The 17,147-nt window shown below is 46.6% G+C and overlaps 1 protein-coding gene across 7 annotated transcripts in view; it reads right to left on the reverse strand.

The window, feature by feature from the left end:
* Positions 1 to 17,147, reverse strand: part of PEX5 (peroxisomal biogenesis factor 5) — an 18,301-nt gene continuing 1,154 nt past the window's right edge. For 2 of the 7 annotated variants that reach the window (XM_060306312.1, XM_030834530.2), the window contains exons 2-16: positions 16,439 to 16,601; positions 16,087 to 16,122; positions 15,690 to 15,822; positions 15,338 to 15,469; positions 9,544 to 9,649; positions 8,940 to 9,030; positions 8,428 to 8,538; positions 8,073 to 8,165; positions 7,589 to 7,708; positions 3,440 to 3,583; positions 3,155 to 3,225; positions 2,547 to 2,759; positions 2,134 to 2,299; positions 1,622 to 1,779; positions 1 to 1,434 (exon numbers count right to left, since the gene is read on the reverse strand). In XM_060306312.1, coding sequence (XP_060162295.1) covers positions 1,233 to 1,434; positions 1,622 to 1,779; positions 2,134 to 2,299; positions 2,547 to 2,759; positions 3,155 to 3,225; positions 3,440 to 3,583; positions 7,589 to 7,708; positions 8,073 to 8,165; positions 8,428 to 8,538; positions 8,940 to 9,030; positions 9,544 to 9,649; positions 15,338 to 15,469; positions 15,690 to 15,822; positions 16,087 to 16,122; positions 16,439 to 16,585 — 1,923 coding nt within the window. In that variant the 5' untranslated portion in view covers positions 16,586 to 16,601 and the 3' untranslated portion in view covers positions 1 to 1,232. Of the gene's footprint in view, positions 1,435 to 1,621; positions 1,780 to 2,133; positions 2,300 to 2,546; positions 2,760 to 3,154; positions 3,226 to 3,439; positions 3,584 to 7,588; positions 7,709 to 8,072; positions 8,166 to 8,427; positions 8,539 to 8,939; positions 9,031 to 9,543; positions 9,650 to 15,337; positions 15,470 to 15,689; positions 15,823 to 16,086; positions 16,123 to 16,438; positions 16,602 to 16,736; positions 16,987 to 17,017; positions 17,114 to 17,147 lie in introns of those variants that run through there. The other 5 variants (XM_060306311.1, XM_060306310.1, XM_060306313.1 and 2 more) reach the window with 5 other exon arrangements.

Consider the following 17,147-nt stretch of genomic DNA (forward strand, 5'->3'; position numbering starts at 1 on the left):
CCATGTCTGTTCCATTTATTCCTCATACAAATATTTTACAATTTTTTAAATCATTTACACATATTCATACAAAGAAAAATAAATTTTAGGATGGAAACTTGGGACCACGGTAGTTTTAAAAAAAATCTGACCATTAGCTACCTAAGACAAGGCAAGAGGCTTCCCGGCCGCTTCAGTCGTTTCTGGGCTCGGGGCATCTCCCCGGCAGAACCCAAGCTGCTCACTCACTTCCTCTCAGCCTTCGCCTTGTGGAGGTGATATGGGGGAAGGGGATTTTCCGACCCTCCCCGCTACAAACATTTCAAGGACAGCAAAGGCTCAAGGTAACACTGAACCCTCTCTCTGCCAGGAATTTGGCAAGACTGCAATTTCTGAACCAACTTTCCAGAAGAGCTAGCTCAATTCCTACTCGCAGGTCTTTCTAAGAGGAGGGGGATGGCTGCACTCAGGACATTCCTCGTCCCACCTGCTCTGTCCTCCCTCCACAGGCCCCCAAGCCAGAGCCCTTGACCTGAGCCTACGTGGTCCCTTCGAGGCTCATTCCACAATGAGGTTTCCTCTCCCCACACCCAAACACTCTGTAGCAACTTAACCCCGGCAGCCCCTGAGGACCCCTATGGTAATGACGCCCATTACTGCGCACAGCATTATCCAGGGACTCTGAGCTATAGCCAGGAGAGGTCCAAGAATGACAGAACTACGAGCACCCCTAAAACCTCAGCTCTGCTGAGCCAAATCAACATTCAAATCACACAGGCCAACTCCTAACACGTCCCACCCTACAGTCATCAGAGGCGCTTGACAGAACCTGCCACACACCACTGCGCGAGGAGGCTGGACTATCATCAAGTCCCAGTAAAAGGAGAAAGGAGGGGGAGGACAGACGCTACAAATGTGGTAGACCCAATCAGAAATGGCAGCAGATGACAACCTGTATCTTTGGGTCCTTCCCAAAAAGCAGCACCAAGAAAGGGCGTGATGAGCAGAGAGATCTGGAGCTGCACGGACAGCCCTTGAATTACCAAGGGACTCCGACAACACAGCTCATCTTCCTACAATTATGCAGGAACTAGAACCCAGACTACCCACCCCTACACTGAGGCAGCTCCTGAGAGGCAGTACCGCTTGTGGCCATCAGCCCACCCCCTTGGTAGGCCCGTTTGGGGAGAGGGGATCACATCCAGAGCAGGCACCCCTCCAGGCAAACACTCGCAGGGCAGCCCATCCCACTGTCATTGGGGCAGGCCGAACATTGCTAGGAGGGTGGACAGATCCCGGGCATCAGCCGCCCCGTAGGCGTTGCTCTGGCCTAACATAGACAAGGCTAAACGCAGGGTGCTCCAGATGTTCTCCGACATGGCACCCCCTTCGCCCCGAGGGCCCCGGCTTTTCCTCTGCATGTTCAGGGCCTCCAAAAAGTGTTCCACCGCCTCACTGCAAGGGAGAAGAATGAGAGCTGGTGAGCAGAACCAGTGGAAGGAGGTAGGTCAGCTGGCATGGGGAGAAAGAAAGCTGGAGCTCGAGGTCAAATAACAGGATAGAGAATGAGGAGCCAGGGCCAAAGGCAGGGAGTTCATTCATTCATTCATTCATTCATTCACTCCTCAGTAGATACTCTCACCGGTGGGCCCCAAGGTTGATGCAGCTGATGCCCAGGTTGTAGCGGGACCGTATATAGCCAGGCTGGAGCTCGAGGGCCCGACGGTATGCAGCTACTGCTTCTTCACTCTGGTTTCCATTGGCCAGGGTGGCCCCTAGCTTATTCCACAGCAAATAGTCCTAAGATAGGGATGGACAAGGGTTAGAAACAGGGCCCAGGCTCAGATCAAATTCTGCCCGATCTCCCCCTGGCTCCCCACTCTGTTTCTCTAACGCATGTTACGATTCCACTCCTGTCTCCACAGGTCACTGTGTGGCCACGACGTTGTGACCATGACGCAACCACTCACCCCCCGCAGACTCCCCTAAGTCCAGACGACCCTAGACTCCCGCTCTTCTTTTCCCAATTCTCCCAAGGCAACCAGTACATGGAACACTGGAATGAAATATCCCATGACTCCGAAGGTCCCAACAAACGATTCCTCCATAAGGTATAGAGTCCTGTCCTATCTCCCTTCCTCCCCTGAGGCTCACATTGGGACGAACGCTGAGGGCGGCTGTGAAACAGTCCACCGCCTTGTCATACTCCCCACTCAGGTTGAAGAGGACTCCCAAGCCACACTGCACATCAGGGTCAATGGATGTCGGGTCCAGGCGCACAGCTGCCAGGAAGAGCTCTTTCACTTCGAGAAACAGGGAACTGGACACGGAAGAAAAAAAAAATGCAAAAAAGCAGGTGGATGGATACGTCTATATTCCTACCCCTCCCAAATAATCCTTTCACTAACCAATCGTACCCCCAAGATGCGTCTATCTATCCTCCTTCCAATCCTGAGTCTTCCATCCCACTCTTAGACCCTGAGCCTCAATCTATCCAAAATTCCACAAGCCAGGTCCTCCTTCTACTCGGGTTGCCACTCGTCATCCCAGGAGGTCCCCACACTCACTCGGACAACAGAGAGCCCAGGATGCGCTTGCTGGGGCCCAGTCCTGCCCCGCTGGCCCCTTCTTCCCCGGCTGCCACCAGGTGGGCATAGGCTGGTGTGTAGCGCAGCCAGTCTCGCAGGGTCTCGCAGGCCTGCCGCTGCAGGGACTCGTTGGTGAAGCTTACAGCCAGCGCCATCAGTGCCGTCCGGTTGTCTGGCTTTAGCTCTAGGCACCTGTTTGGACAGAGATGGACAGAGCTGGGCTCTGAGGCTGACACTGCACCTATCAGCACCCTGGGAGCCGAGCCAAGCTTCAGAACGCAGAGGTACCTGCCAACTCCCGCAGTTAAGGTACGGAGGAATCCTCTACGGGTGGCTTATTAATAAAGTTACAGTCCTGAGAAACGGAACATTTCAGCAGCCAAGGAACCAGCCAGGGTCCCACAAATAAAACCAAAAGCCTAGGAACAAATGGAGCCAGTTATCTCCAGACTCACCCCAAACCTTAGAGCTTCATCATGAGAAAACACTCGTGTTAGTAGCCAGAAAGAAGAGTAGGCTCTGTCATTCTAAAGGTTATTTGTAGAGCCCTGGGACCACCCTGCCCCCCACCCTTTCAGTGTACTCACCTCCGCAGGGCGCTGATGGCTAAGAGTTCTTGCTCATTCTCCGCCTGGGTGGTCCCCAGGTACTGCCAGGCCTAGAGGGAAGTTGCCAGATTTCATCACCCCGGTTTCATCACCCCGGTATTCACCTTCCCACCACTGCTTCCTCTGCTCGCCCCACCCACCACCTCACTCTCAGAACCCGACCAGGCTGTCGCCCGGGCCCTAATATCGGCACCACCCTCAGGGGCCTCCCTCAAAACTGGAGGGAGCGTCTCCCATCTGAAGTCAGAAGAACGAGCTGCTCACTTCCATGTGCTTGGGGTCCTGCTGCACAGCCGCCTCGAAGAGCAGGACAGCGTTCGGCAGGTCCCCCTCCTCAAGTCGCCGCAGCCCTTCCTCAAAAGGCTGGGGGTGGTCACGCAGGGGGTTCTCCTCCTCAAAGTGGTACCCCTACGAGGAAGGGAAGCCAAGTGAGACCCCGTCCCGGAGGGGGCCATCACAGAGCAGCAGGAATGGGAGCTGACAACCAAGACTGACGTGGAAAAGAAGCTGAAGGCCTCCAAAAAGGTATCCGGATAAATGCTGGCAAGTTCTCCATGTCATAAAGGAGATCACCTACGACCACAGTGAAGAAATTCCGGGTCATGCCCACAGCGACTGGAAAGCCAGGCAAACTCTGATCCTAAAATGAGCTGGGATTAAGCTCATTTTAGGAAGTTTTTATCAGCCGGTGTTTCCACATCCCTGATCTCTCATTACTGGACAGAGCACATGTCTTAACAGGATCTGCTTACAGTAATGAGATAAGTTCTCTTTAGCTATTCAAGGGGCATTTCTTGTTATCCTGCAATAGTGTGATAATCTATAAAGGAAATGCAATTTGGAGTCAGAGGCCCTGCTATTCAAATGCAACTCTTACCCAGCTCACGGAGTCCTGTGCACACTGACTGGACAGCATGTGTTCAAGCACTTTGAAAATTTTAATTTATTTCCCAATTTCATTCTTAAAAGTTATGAATATTAATCTGTATCTGATAGTAAATTAAAGCTAGATGCCAAAATCCTGAGGGCAGAAAACGCTTCAGAAAGACCAGTCCTCTTCTAGCTGAGGCTTTCTCATTTGAGGGAAGTTATGATGCTCTGTGCAGAGCTCTGTCCCCAGGGCTTCCACGTAGGCAGAGACGTGTTAAGATAAAATGGGTCCCTAGTAAGCGTGTGACTTGGGACAAGGGAATAAAATGCTCCTTTTTGGAGAGCAGTGGTTACCATCACAAAACAATACCCCAGAATGAACACAAGATGCAAAATACAGGGCAGGGCCCTTTCTAAACGCAGTTAAGGACAAATCAGAATGAAACTGTACGAAACAAAGACATGAGTGAGGCCCTTCTTCACTACCATTGTGAAACTGCTCAAGAACCAGAAACGCTCAAATCTTGCCAGCAAAGTTCTAAACCATTATAAGTAATCTGCAAATTATTTGTAACAAATAAAAATTAAATAATTACAATGGGGATTTAAGAAGTGAGACATACAGGAGATGGATTTGGGATAAACGTATAAAACGTATATTCATGTTGAGAATAGGTAATGTTCCTGGGACACCTCCGTGCAACAGGAAAACTCAGAAGATAGGAAAGGACCCTAGAACAAGGATCAGCAAGGGGCAGAGGATAAATATTTTGTCACAACTACTCATCTCCACCAGAGCAGTGAGAAACTAGCCACAGATGATATGTAAACAAGCATGGCTGTGTTCCAATAAAACTCTATTTATGGACACTGAAGTTTGAATTTTATCAATATATAATTTTCACGTTTCACAAATTATTACTTTTCATTTTTTTAAAACCATTTAAAAATGTTAAAACCATTCTCAGCTCACGGGCCATAAAAAAAAAGAAAAAGGTGGAAGGATAGATTTCCCATGGGCCACAGTTTGCCAGCCCCACCTAGACTATTAGAGTTCCACAAGATAAAGCCTTCTGCATTCACCCTCCCATGTTTTAAGCCACCCCGTAGGAAACAGATCATTGTCACCGATAACACAATTTCCTCATGAAAGTAATTCCTGCCTCTCAGAGTTACTGAGAGCATCAGATGAGAATATCTGCCACAGCCTTACCAAAAAGGTTAAAATACGACGCGTGAATAGGTATTATCCTCAGCAGACAATGCAACAAGTCAATTCCATCATGTTGCAACCACAGGGTTCTCTAAGTATGCTCTTGTCTGTGTTATCTATCCTCCTTGAGATTTTATCAATTGCTGATCAGAGAGGAATTTTTCAAAAGTAGAATATTTGTATAGATGAAAAAAAAAAAAGAGTCCTCTGGAGGAACCTTTAACAACCCACAGGATGCAGGATAAGCTTGGGACCACTGTTGCATCTTAAAAAGTCTAATCCAAGCCATTCATCAGGTCTGATCCATCGTCTGGTCTGCTCAAAATTTCATAGGATCATACTGCAAAAATAGGATCACTACTAAGTAGAGTGTGTCCCATCACAGAAATTTCTCCTTCACGCTAACAGTATACAGTATCATATCTGCTCCAGCTGTAGGTGTAGCCTTGAAAATTTAAGGATCATGAATAAAAAATACGACATTCAGATACCCATGAATTTACCTGATAGAGTCAGATCAACATTTGAAAAATAAAAAACAAGTGCTATTGACATATAATTTATTAACAGTTTAACAAAAGGCAGACAAAATCTGGAACCTTAATGCAAATGTTTCTAATCCTAATTTTGCAATATCCCAAGGTATCAATGATATCAAAATAGGGTTCAAAAATCTAAAAACATAATTATGTTTTTAGGTTTTGAATTAAAGAATTTATTCCAACTATCATGTCATTAATACAGAAGTAAAAAATGCTAAGAGGAGGTGCTGCTCATATGAAGTTAGAGCTATGTCTATACTTATCAAAAACCAGGAAAAATTTTTTTTTAATTATTTTTATTTATTTTTTGGCTGTGTTGCATCTTCATTGCTGTGCACGGGCTTTCTCTATTTGTAGCGAGCGGGGCTACTCTTCATTGCAGTGCACGGGCTTCTCATTGCGGTGGCTTCTCTTTTCGCGGAGCACAGGCCCCAGGTGCATGGGCCTCAGCAGTTGTGGCACATAGGTCAGTAGTTATGGCTCACAGGCTCTAGAGCGCAGGCTCAGTAGTTGTGGTGCACAGGCATAGTTGCTCCGTGGCATGTAGGATCTTCCCGGACCAGGGATTGAACCCGTGTCCCCTGCATTGGCAGGCGGAGTCTTAACCACTGTGCCACCAGGGAAGTCCCAGGAAATTTTTATCTAAACTTTATACCTTGCCATTTGTAAGTCGACAGGGCCTGTGCAACTTATCAAGTGTCTATTATAAATTAATAAAAGTATTATCTCCAGGTATTTCCTTCAGTTCTTCCTCATCACAAGTCTATAGAAGAAACTCTTACTATGGAAAAACCAGAGGATGGGGTCCCAAAAGGTAAGCTCCCTTTTCTATTACATCACAGAACAACTCTCAGAAAGTCAGGCCGGGGTAATAAACAAAATCATCTTTTTCCTAGTACTAAGATTTTCATTGGCTTTTAAATCCTAGCCTTTTCTAAGTTATCTTGAACTCTGTTCTTCTCTATCTTCGCAAGATCTACCTCCAGAATCCTGGCCCTCTAGTTCTAGCCCCAACTAGGTCTGAGCTGAGAAAAAGACACCACTGATCACCTCCCCAGTTCCTGTTTTGCCTTTTTCAAAACCAAGCAATCTCTCCCTCCCCAGTCATGCTTCAACTCACAGCTCAATTATTACCCACATGTCCGAATGCCCCACAACCCGCAAGCAGATTTTTTTCACAGTGATACCCCGATATAACATATGCTTCTAAGGCAACAGTATATACTACATGCAAAATTCAATCATTCTTCACCACCGACTTCTGGGAAATTTTCTTAGCATTTGAATTATTTAATACAATTCTTCGAAAATACCCTAAACTGGGGGCAAGTGGTTAGTACCTACAGGAAGAGATCAGAATTTAAAATAAACTTGTGAGTTAAAAAAGTAAATAGATACTAAGGTGGAGGGCAGAGAGATGGCCCACCACCTACCACTCTCTACCAAAGGAGCTATGAATCTTCTTAAAATGTTTTCAACCAACCTCCAAAGCAAGGCCCCTTCCTCTGTGCTCTTACTGCATCGTGTGCAAACCTCTACTCTAGGTATTTTGTCGCTTACTGTTGTTATTTGACGAGGGTGGTCTATTATCATTAACTTCTACATCCCAAGAATAAAGCATACTCTCAATAACTGGAGGAGCGCAGGGGCAAGGGAATAATTCAGGCTGCCTTTCACGGAAAGGGGCTCAAGAAAATAATTACTTAAGAGTGGGTACCCTTCAGATTCAGGATTAAAGGAGAGACAATAAAACAAGGAAATCCTGCAGTCTGAAAAACTAGTTCTTACCTTATCGTAGGAAGCAGCTGTGAGGTCGTCATAGTCAGAAAGCCAGGGGTGGGCCTCAGCATCCCGTTTGGCCATCTCCTCCAACTCCGCCTGCAACTTGTCCCAGAAATCGACCTCAGACTGTAAGGAAGGCAAGGCAGAGAGAAACAGAAGATTCATCATGAGCACCCCGCCCCACCCTTAGTTCCACCAAGATGGAGTCCCTATGGCAGTAGTTGTTTAACGTCAATGTGTTTAAGATCACCTGAAGAGCTTCTTTGCATGCAGGTTCCTAGATCCTACCCCCAGATTCTGACTCAGTAGTCTGTGATGCCCAGGAATTTGCATTTCTGATGGGCAACCACCCATCCCAAGCAATTCTGACAAAGAGACTCCAAGAACACTATGAAATACAATGTTCACCCGTCTCTGATGTTAAGACACCTACTCTCTCCAAAGAAGTGTTTTCTCTTGGACTGGTTACACCTGTACTAGCTGCTCTCACCTCTATAGCTGACTTGGCTCGTTCAAACTCCATATCAAGAGCAGATGTGTTTACTGGTCTTGTGAACTGGTCAACCCAGGCCTCTGAAGTACCCTGTGACAAAGAAGGATGGTCATACCACCACCACCAACTTTCCACCCACTAAATGTCAACTAAATACCCATTAGACACCACCAACCTGGGCACTTCTGAGAAGAACGTTCTCAGAATCTCTTTCCCACCCACTCAGGACCTGGATGCTACCAAACAAGCTGGCAATAAGATCCCTTCCCCATCTGGGACCACTGAACACTGAACCCACGGCCGGGGGCACCAGCCGGCTCTGAGGTAGGACTGGGAGGTGACAGTGTCCTACCTGCTGCTGAATAAACTCTGCTGCCCACTGCTCTGCCTGAGCTCGGCCCGACCCTGCGCCGGACTCCAGGGACACCTGCCCCTCGCCAATCTGCCGCACGAATTTCAGGAACTGGGGCACAGAGACACACACAGGCCACTTGGGAGAGGACTTCCGGGTGTGCCCTCTCAACCACGCCCAGAGAAGCCTGCACTTACCCCTCCCCCTGACCATCTCTAGCTACAGACAAGATAGGCTAAAGACGCTGGAAAAAGCAGAGAGCAAAAAGAAAGGGATTTCTGGCTCGAGAGATCTGAGAAGGCACAGAAAAGACAAAGGGTTAGTAGGCAAGGAAATGAGGGCAAGAATACTGGAAGAAGAGGCAGGGTCGTAAGTCTCTGTTCTCCAGACAGGAAGGAGTGGACCTCGGATCTCATCTCTTTCGCCTTAAACTAAACTGGGGTCAGAGAAGCAGGACTCCTGAGTTCTCAGACCAGCTCTGCTGGGCAAAGTAGCAGCGGGACGTGGCTCACCTCAGAGTTAGCCAGCTTTGGGTCATCCACCTTGGCCACAAAGTCGCTGGCCGTGTGCTGCAGGTCCTCCTCAGGCTGGTATTCATCATACCTGGGACAGGTGAGGACTCGCTCATTTTACACGTTAGTCTGCCACATCCTTCCCCACTCCCAGCCCGTGGCAGTTACAGTTCTCATCGGGGAACAGAGAGGGTGACACTACTCCTCTCTCTGGTTGAGGACCTACTAATTTCAATTTACATTAAAGAAGGACATTTGGGCAGGAGTGGCAAAGCACTAGCTACATGCTTTCACCTCTCTCTTTCCCAAACACGTCTTTTCAGAGAGAAGGAATAGACAGTGGCAGGCTCCAAATTAAAGGGGGAACAGGGTGCATAAGATAAAGTTACAAACTTTTGGTAGGACAGTTAGGATTCTCGACTCGATTATATTTGAGACATAAATGAATCAGGGTAATGATACAAGTGGAAACCTTAGAGCAGAAAATGAAGGGATTGCAACTTGGTTTAAGAATGTGTGGATAGAGGAGCTTGGTGGAGGGGAGCAGGAAAACTGTCCCACTCCTTCCACAGGGAGCCGTCCCGAGCGAAGCGGCTGGACTCACCAGCGAGCAGTGGCGGCCGTCCCCTCTGGTTCTCCCAGCCACAGCTTCTCCTCTGACTGCTCCAGGTATTCCTCAGCCCAGCGGGCCGGAGACACAGACAAAGGGTCTGCAAGGAGCAGACAGGTGGGGAAATCAGTGAGGGATCAGGAAAGGGAGAATATTAACTTAACCAAGTCAAAGCAGAATCCCTCAGAGACCACTGGTCAAAAGAAAACACTACTAAACTTTCAACATCCAACCTGCTCCCAAGGGGCCTAGGGCAGGTGTTTACTGAACTGGGGACAGGAGACCAAATAAGGAGGCTCAGGGAGAGAAGTAGGGACCAAACCCTCTTGTTTGAAGTGCAAGAGTCCTCACTAAGAAATAGTGGGCACTGGGCCTCCACCTTCCTCAAAGGTACTGCAGGGACCCGGCAGGGAACCAGGGGAGAACACAGGAGCTCCCATTCTTTAACCAAACCTTGGTCTGTCCTCCATTTACAGAGTTCACACCCTCCCAACAAAAGGAGCCTCATAATTGGGAGACTGGGATCCACATATATACACTATTGATACTATGTGTAAAATAGATAACTAATGAGAACCTACTGTATTGCACAGGGAACTCTACTCAATGCTCTGTGGTGACCTAAATGGGAAGGAAATCCAAAAAAGAGGGGGTGTATGTATATGTACTGCTGATTCACTTTGCAGTACAGCAGAAACTAACACAACATTGTAAAGCAACTATACCCCAATAAAAATTAAAAAAAAAAAAGGAACCTCATATTTCATCCTAATATACCTACCAAGAGACTCTGAGAAGCAGAATGCTGGGCTAGAACTAAAGATACATGAGTCCACTCTTCCCACTGGATTTTTTTCATTATTCGAGATGTAACATACAAACATGAAGGTACGTAAAGTGGACCAAACTTAGGTGAGCTGCTTCATTAATTTCTACCCGTGAACACGCTCAAGCCACCACCACCCGGATCACGACATGGACCGCCTACAGTTCCCTCACAGGCTCCCGCAGGCCCGCACCCCCCGGATAAACATTATTCTGAATTCTGTCACTTTTGACTGCTTTTGAGGGCTACGTTTTTAAGTCTAATTCCAGAAATTATCTTAGCAGCTCTCATGAAAAAGGGCACTGCTGCAACATCAGAATAAACATATCAAATGAGGGTGCTGAACTTCTCTCAACCTCCAGGACTTTGCTCTTTACTATTCTAGGGCCAGGAAAACAAAAAAGTAATGACACAGATTAGTTAAAGGATTTAAAGGGACCCTAAAGAGTGAGCGCACGCAGAGAAGGATGGGTCGGCGTGTTCTTTCCTTCTGCTCTGCACCCATATCCTCAAAAATGGTCATCCTGTCTCTGTCCCTAATTTAAAGATCTGTTACTGCTTTGAACACCAAGAAGGCAGGTTTACCTCCTCGGGATTCATATGCAACAGAACTTTCTATTCCATTTAACTGAGACTCTGCCTGAGTAATTTCAACAAACTCATCTCAACATCTGAGAAAATAATGTCAAAATCTGAAAAAGAAAGGAAAAAAAAGATCAAGACTCACAGATTTCACCTGATCATAAATAATAAGTGATTTATTACTAATAAAATAAAAGATACAGTTGACAATATTTTTGATCACAGACTTGGTCTCTTAATTTCGAGAACTCCTAACATTTATATCAAGATTTCCCTCACTAGCTTTTACAAGCAACATTTCTCTTTCCTTTGCCCCAGCTAGACTGTTAGCTCAAGTCTGGAGACCTAATAAGGAAATGCTTAATAACCCGTCCCATTCTGCTGAAAAATACCCAGCCCCCCTCCTCACTCTCCAGTCACTCCCTCTCAGCTAGAGTGTTTCACAAAAGCGTATTCTGGCCAAAGGTACTCCACAAATTGCAGAGAAAACCATTTCTGTGAAATGCTCCTCTGAAGGACAAGCAGCAACAGAAAAAGTACAAAGCACCTGGACTTTAAAACAGACAAGAGGTAGTTTAGAAAAAAGAATCGCAGAGATGAGTCATCCTCATATAGCTGTAATTTGGTATTTAGCCACATTGGCCACAAGACTCAGGATTTTCTGGCATTGGGAACCTACTCCAACAAAGAAGTCAAAATAAAATAACGAAAAGAATACTACCTGGCCTTCAAAATACTTTTTGAGAAATTCTTACAGAAAATCAGATTCATCTGGATCCCTGTGAGATGGAAGCAACTAAGTCCTGCTGAGTGGGAGGGACTGTCCTAGGGCACAGAGATCAGAGAGTGACAACCAACAACCTAGACACCAAACCTGATTCAGTGTTCACCTGGCCTAGGTTCTCACTGTGTGCTCACTTCATCTGGGCACATCTACCCCAAGCTCAACAGTCAAAAACTCAGAACTTCCCACCTTTACCCATGAAAGTTTCCACATCCCCTAAGTAACACAGTGATCAAGAATGCAGGTTCTAGGGTCAGGCTACCTGCACTCACATCCCAACTCCACCACTTATTCACTGTGAGTCTCCAGACAAGTTATCAACCCTCTAAGTTTCCAATTCCTTATCTATGAAGTAGATATAATAGCTACCTCACAGGGATTCTTGTGAAGACCAGATGAGATAATGCCTATGCAAAGCACAGAGTAACAAATATTAGCTATTATTATCATTACTGTCTGCTCAAGGAAAATCCATACAAAAGTGGAAAACATCACAATGAGATTATTATTCCTTTTATTCCATAGCCTCTTCCTCTGCCATCCAGGGGAGAGCTACTGCCAATCATCATCTGCTACTGCTGGCCATTGCCCTTCCTATCAAAGTACAGGCTTATCTCTCATAATTGTCATATGAACCCCACACACCATTTTAGCTGAGGCTGTCTAAACTCAAAACCCCTTAAAGATGCGTTTCTTCCCTAGAGCTGAGCAATCACAAGATGGACAATTATTTGGCGCAGAAGATTGGGGTGAGAGGGAGAAGCGGAATTCCACCAAGAAATATTTCAGGCTAAAAAATGAGCTTTATGTGGTAATGGAATAATTCTATATCTTGATTGCAGTAATGGTTATGCAAATCTACATATGTGATAAAACTATAAACATACAAATAAAGGCATGTAAAACTGGTGAAATCTAATAAGATCTGTGGATTGTACCAGTGGCAATTTTCTGTTGATATTGTACATAACTAACAAATGCAAAATGTCACCACCGGCGAAAACAGAGGGAAAGACACACAGAACCTTTCTGTACATTTTTTTGCAACTTCCAGTGAAACTATATTTCCAAATACAACATTCAAACAAGAAAAAAACTAAGCTTCAAGGTTCCTTTTAAACTAGATTCTAGAATCCTAACAATGGGGAGTTAAAAATAATGAAGATTTAAAGAATATAACCTTCTCTCAACTTGCAGTCTACTTATCCACAAAGAAATAGGTAACCTATATCACTACTGTAATAATATCAGCCACAAATGCTATGAGGCTAGTATCCACGGGTTTCACATCCACAGATTCAACCAACTGTGGATGGAAAATTTTCAGAGGGAGAGGAGCAGGGAAATTCTAGAAAGTTCCAAAAAGCAAAACTTTGAATTTGCCCCATGCTGGCGACTATTTACAAAGCATTTACATTGTATTAGATATTATAATAATCTAGAGATTTAAAGCATACGAGAGGGTAGGTTATATGCAAATATTATGCAATTTTATATAATTTTATATAAAGTACTTGAGCAATTTTACATATAAAATTGCAATTTTATATAAAGGACTTGAGCATCCAGGATTTTGGTAACCACAGGGGTCCTGGAACCAATCCCCTGCAGATACCAAGGGATAACTGTACTAGAAAATCAATCCCCGTTAGCTCTTTCTCCCAGATCTCAATTCTCTCATTCAGTAAATTCTGAAGCGCCGCTACATACAAAGCAATATACTACTGCAATAGGACATTTATATGAAGGCAGATCCCACATAGCTCAATATCCCTTTCCAGCTTTCCACATCCCTGCCTCTGTGAAGCAGGCACAGTTCCACAAAAACGTACAGAACAGAGGAAGCGAGAGATCTCCCAAAGGCCATTTAACAGGTCAGACAGGTCCAACGTGTTTTTCTAAAGCAGTTTTTCATTTACAGGTTAAGGAAGATTTCAATGGCTCCAAGGATTCATCTAATTTTAACAAAAATCTCATCGATCTCAATGCTTAGAGTAGTGATGATTTTTTCCTGAATTATCAAAAATGACTGATGCCCATACATTATAACAGAAGTCTCCCTGCGATAAGAAACAGCACTTAAATCTAAGGTTTGTACGAAAAGCTGACTTTCGGTCTGGTGGCGGGTCTTTATTGCAGCTCAGATTTTCCAATTGGGGCAATTCCACACAGAAGATTCTCCATGATAGGGTAATGATTCTAAGTATGGAGCCTGGAGTCAGACAGACATGAGTTTGCATGGAATCTCTGTTACTGAATGATTTCAGACAAAGTATTAACCCTTCCAAATCTCAGTTTCCTTGTCTATAAAATGGGGGAGGAATACCTACCTTGTGTTTCTGTGAAGTTCAACTGGCTCTGAGAATATAAAGTGCATAGAAACCAAGAACACCCATTGTTCTTCCTTAAACTCCAACTTAAAGGAGGGAAAGGGAGTCATGATAAAAGAGACCAACAGCTTTTATTAAAGGTGAGTTTTAGTTGGTACGATTTGGGGGTTTTTCTCTTGTGTGTGGAGGAAGCCCTGTCTTTAGGAGAATAAAAATGATTGGGGGCAGGGGGTACCAATTAGGTCCCATCAATCATGTCATGAAAATTCAGGAACTATGATGATGTGAGCACTCTGAGAGGCCAGAATCTTTGCAACTTTCTCCCTTTATCTCTTTTGTGATTCTTGATTTCTTAAATTGGAAATAGGCTAACAGTGCTCTCTTTGAGAGCAATCAGGAAGAGCAAAGAGGAAGAGAATGCCCTTGCCCAGGCCTGTAATCAGAAAGGCCTGGGGGAGAAGAATCAGTCCCCCAGGATGCAGTGAGCACAGACAACTCAAAGAGGAAAAATTAGGCTGGGACCCTGAAGAGCTTAAGTTGCAGGCCTGGCAGTATAGCTTAACGGGTAAGCCCACAGACTCTGGAATCATTCAAACCCAGAGTCAAATCCCATCTCCACCACTTACAAAGCTATGACTCCTTGGGCAAATTATTTAACCTCTCAGCCTCAGTTTTCTTATCTATATACTAGGAATAATAACTACCTCAAGGGTTCTCAGGGGGATTAAACGGACAATGCATTTAAAGCACTAAAACAAAGCCTAGAACATGGTTAAGTAAACATTAGCTCTTGTTATTAATTTTTATTATTATCATCAAGACCATATACTTCAGGCCTTTGAACTCCAGAATTCCACTTTCCAAGGCTCTAACCCTGTTCAAGATGACTTAATGCCAGAATCCCAAGGGATGTGTTAAACATTTCTCTCTTCCTGGGCAACACTGCCATCCACCCAATCTGTGGATCCTCCCCACCAAACTACAGTACTAAAGTTCCAGATAGCAAAGAAGAAACCCGAACTCCTCGTGTTCTCTCTCTCCTCAAAATCTCTTATCCAGTTCAAACGCACGCCTCTGTTTAATATAAGCTTCAATTCCCTGTTACCACCTAAGAGAAATCAGGCTCAGTGCCCTATAGAAAAGAGTCAAGAGTCCAGAAAGGTCCTAAGCAGTTGAAATCACTCTATATCCTAAAATGAATGAGGGTAACAGCGTAGAACTTTGCATCACAGGCGCCACTGTAGATCTTCCCATAAGAAGCCTCACCCGTAACTTCCGAGATGAACTCTTGGGACCAGTCAGTCTCATTGTAATCCTGAGTTACATCCACAGCGTCTCCAGCTGCAAGGAACTCCTGGGCCCAGTTCTCCGACAGGGCCAAGTCGGCCACACCAGGGGCTTAAGGGGGAGACAGAGAGAGAACTAAGGAAAATACCTATCATTCTATCATGCCTAAGGAACCCTGAGTGCACATGAAGACACTCTGTTCCTTTTGTCTCCTTCTGCATCTCAGTTCCTCAATACCAGCAGCATCTAAATACGGAATCCCCTTGTCCCTACCTGCACAGAAAATGGTGACCCCCCGCCCCCCCAACCCAGAACCAGACTCTGGACCCACCTCTCTGGGGTGCCTGGCGGAAGTTTGACTGTTCAATCTCCTGCATCTCTGCCAGGAGGTCATCCATCTTGAAGGTCTGAGGGGCACGGGATACAAGTGGCGCATTCTGGTCCTGGAGGAATTCGGCCACCAACTGTCAGAAGAGAGGTGGTGAAAGGAACCCAGCAAGAGACAGGGGCCCATTGGATGAGGGATACTAACATCAAACACAAGGAAAGGGAAACACAGAAACTATAGATTTGGAAACACTCGAAGAATACTTAAACACAAGCAGGAGAGCTGAGGCAAATCTCATTTGATCAGGGAAGTCCACAGACTGAAGTACGGATGAGCCCAGTTTAAAGGAAAAATACAATGGGCGAACGAAAAATGCGACAGAAAAGACTGGCATATTTACCTCATCTTCAGAGGCTACCCCCAAAGGCTTAGAGACCTAAGACAAAAGAAAGGGAGACAATATGGTACAGTGGTGAAGACCACAGCCACACAACTCAGTTAACCCTGGGTTAAAATTTCAGTTCTTCCATTCATAAGGCAAGCCACAAAACTTCTCAAAGCCTCAGTTTCCTCATCTATAAAATGGTTGCCTTCGTCTATATAAAGACGTTCAATGTTTAATATAGTAAACACCCGTTGCGTGGCAACTATTATCATTTCCAACACAATAGAGACAGCAGTTATCCCAAAGTGTGCATCCGGACCCTCCATCCCAGGTCACAACTCGAGCTTTCTGCCTGAAGAACACTCACCGCCTCCGAGGCTGGGGCTCCTGGGGGCCAGGGGCCAGGCCTCAAACCCTCCTGCCGAAAGGCCTTGTCCTGGGTGAAGTGCCCGGCCAGCTTCATGAGCGGGTTGGCACCCCCGCATTCCGCCTCCACCAGCTCCCGCATCGCCATGGTGACCGCCGGCTCTCTGATGGGCAGAGGTTTGGAACTGAGGTCCCGGAGCCAAACCATTCCCCAACCCACAACTCAGCCCGGACCTGGGGGAGGCGGTTTTTGGCCGCTGGCCACTCTCCACCCCTGCGCCTTCTGCTGCGGCCCCCACCTCTGCCAGGAGTCGGGGGGTCGCTGCCCTCCTGCCGCCCCCCTGGGCCTCTCCAGCGGCCTCCACGACTGCGGTCTCTGGCGGCGGGACAAGCGGCAGCCGCCCCCCACAAACGGGCCTGAACCCCACGGGAGCGGGAGGACAATTCCGCAACTGAGCTGTACGGGAGCATTGGCCGGGCAAGGGAGAGGGGACACGCCGCGGGACCGTTAAGCCCAGTCCCCTACACCCGCAGTCACCAGGCGAGCACTGCTGGGGGCCATGCCCTCTCCGTAAATCACCTGAGCCCCTCCCCCTGCTCGGCCGGTCCCGGCCCACCCATTCCGCGCTCAGAGCACCCAGTCTCCCCCACCAGGGTCGCTGCTCAAGCTCCGCCCCCCACGACCCGCGAGGACACCGCAAGGGCTGCTG

Source organism: Globicephala melas, chromosome 10 (genome assembly GCF_963455315.2).
Source record: "Globicephala melas chromosome 10, mGloMel1.2, whole genome shotgun sequence".
In the NCBI taxonomy this organism is placed as follows: Eukaryota; Metazoa; Chordata; class Mammalia; order Artiodactyla; family Delphinidae; genus Globicephala; species Globicephala melas.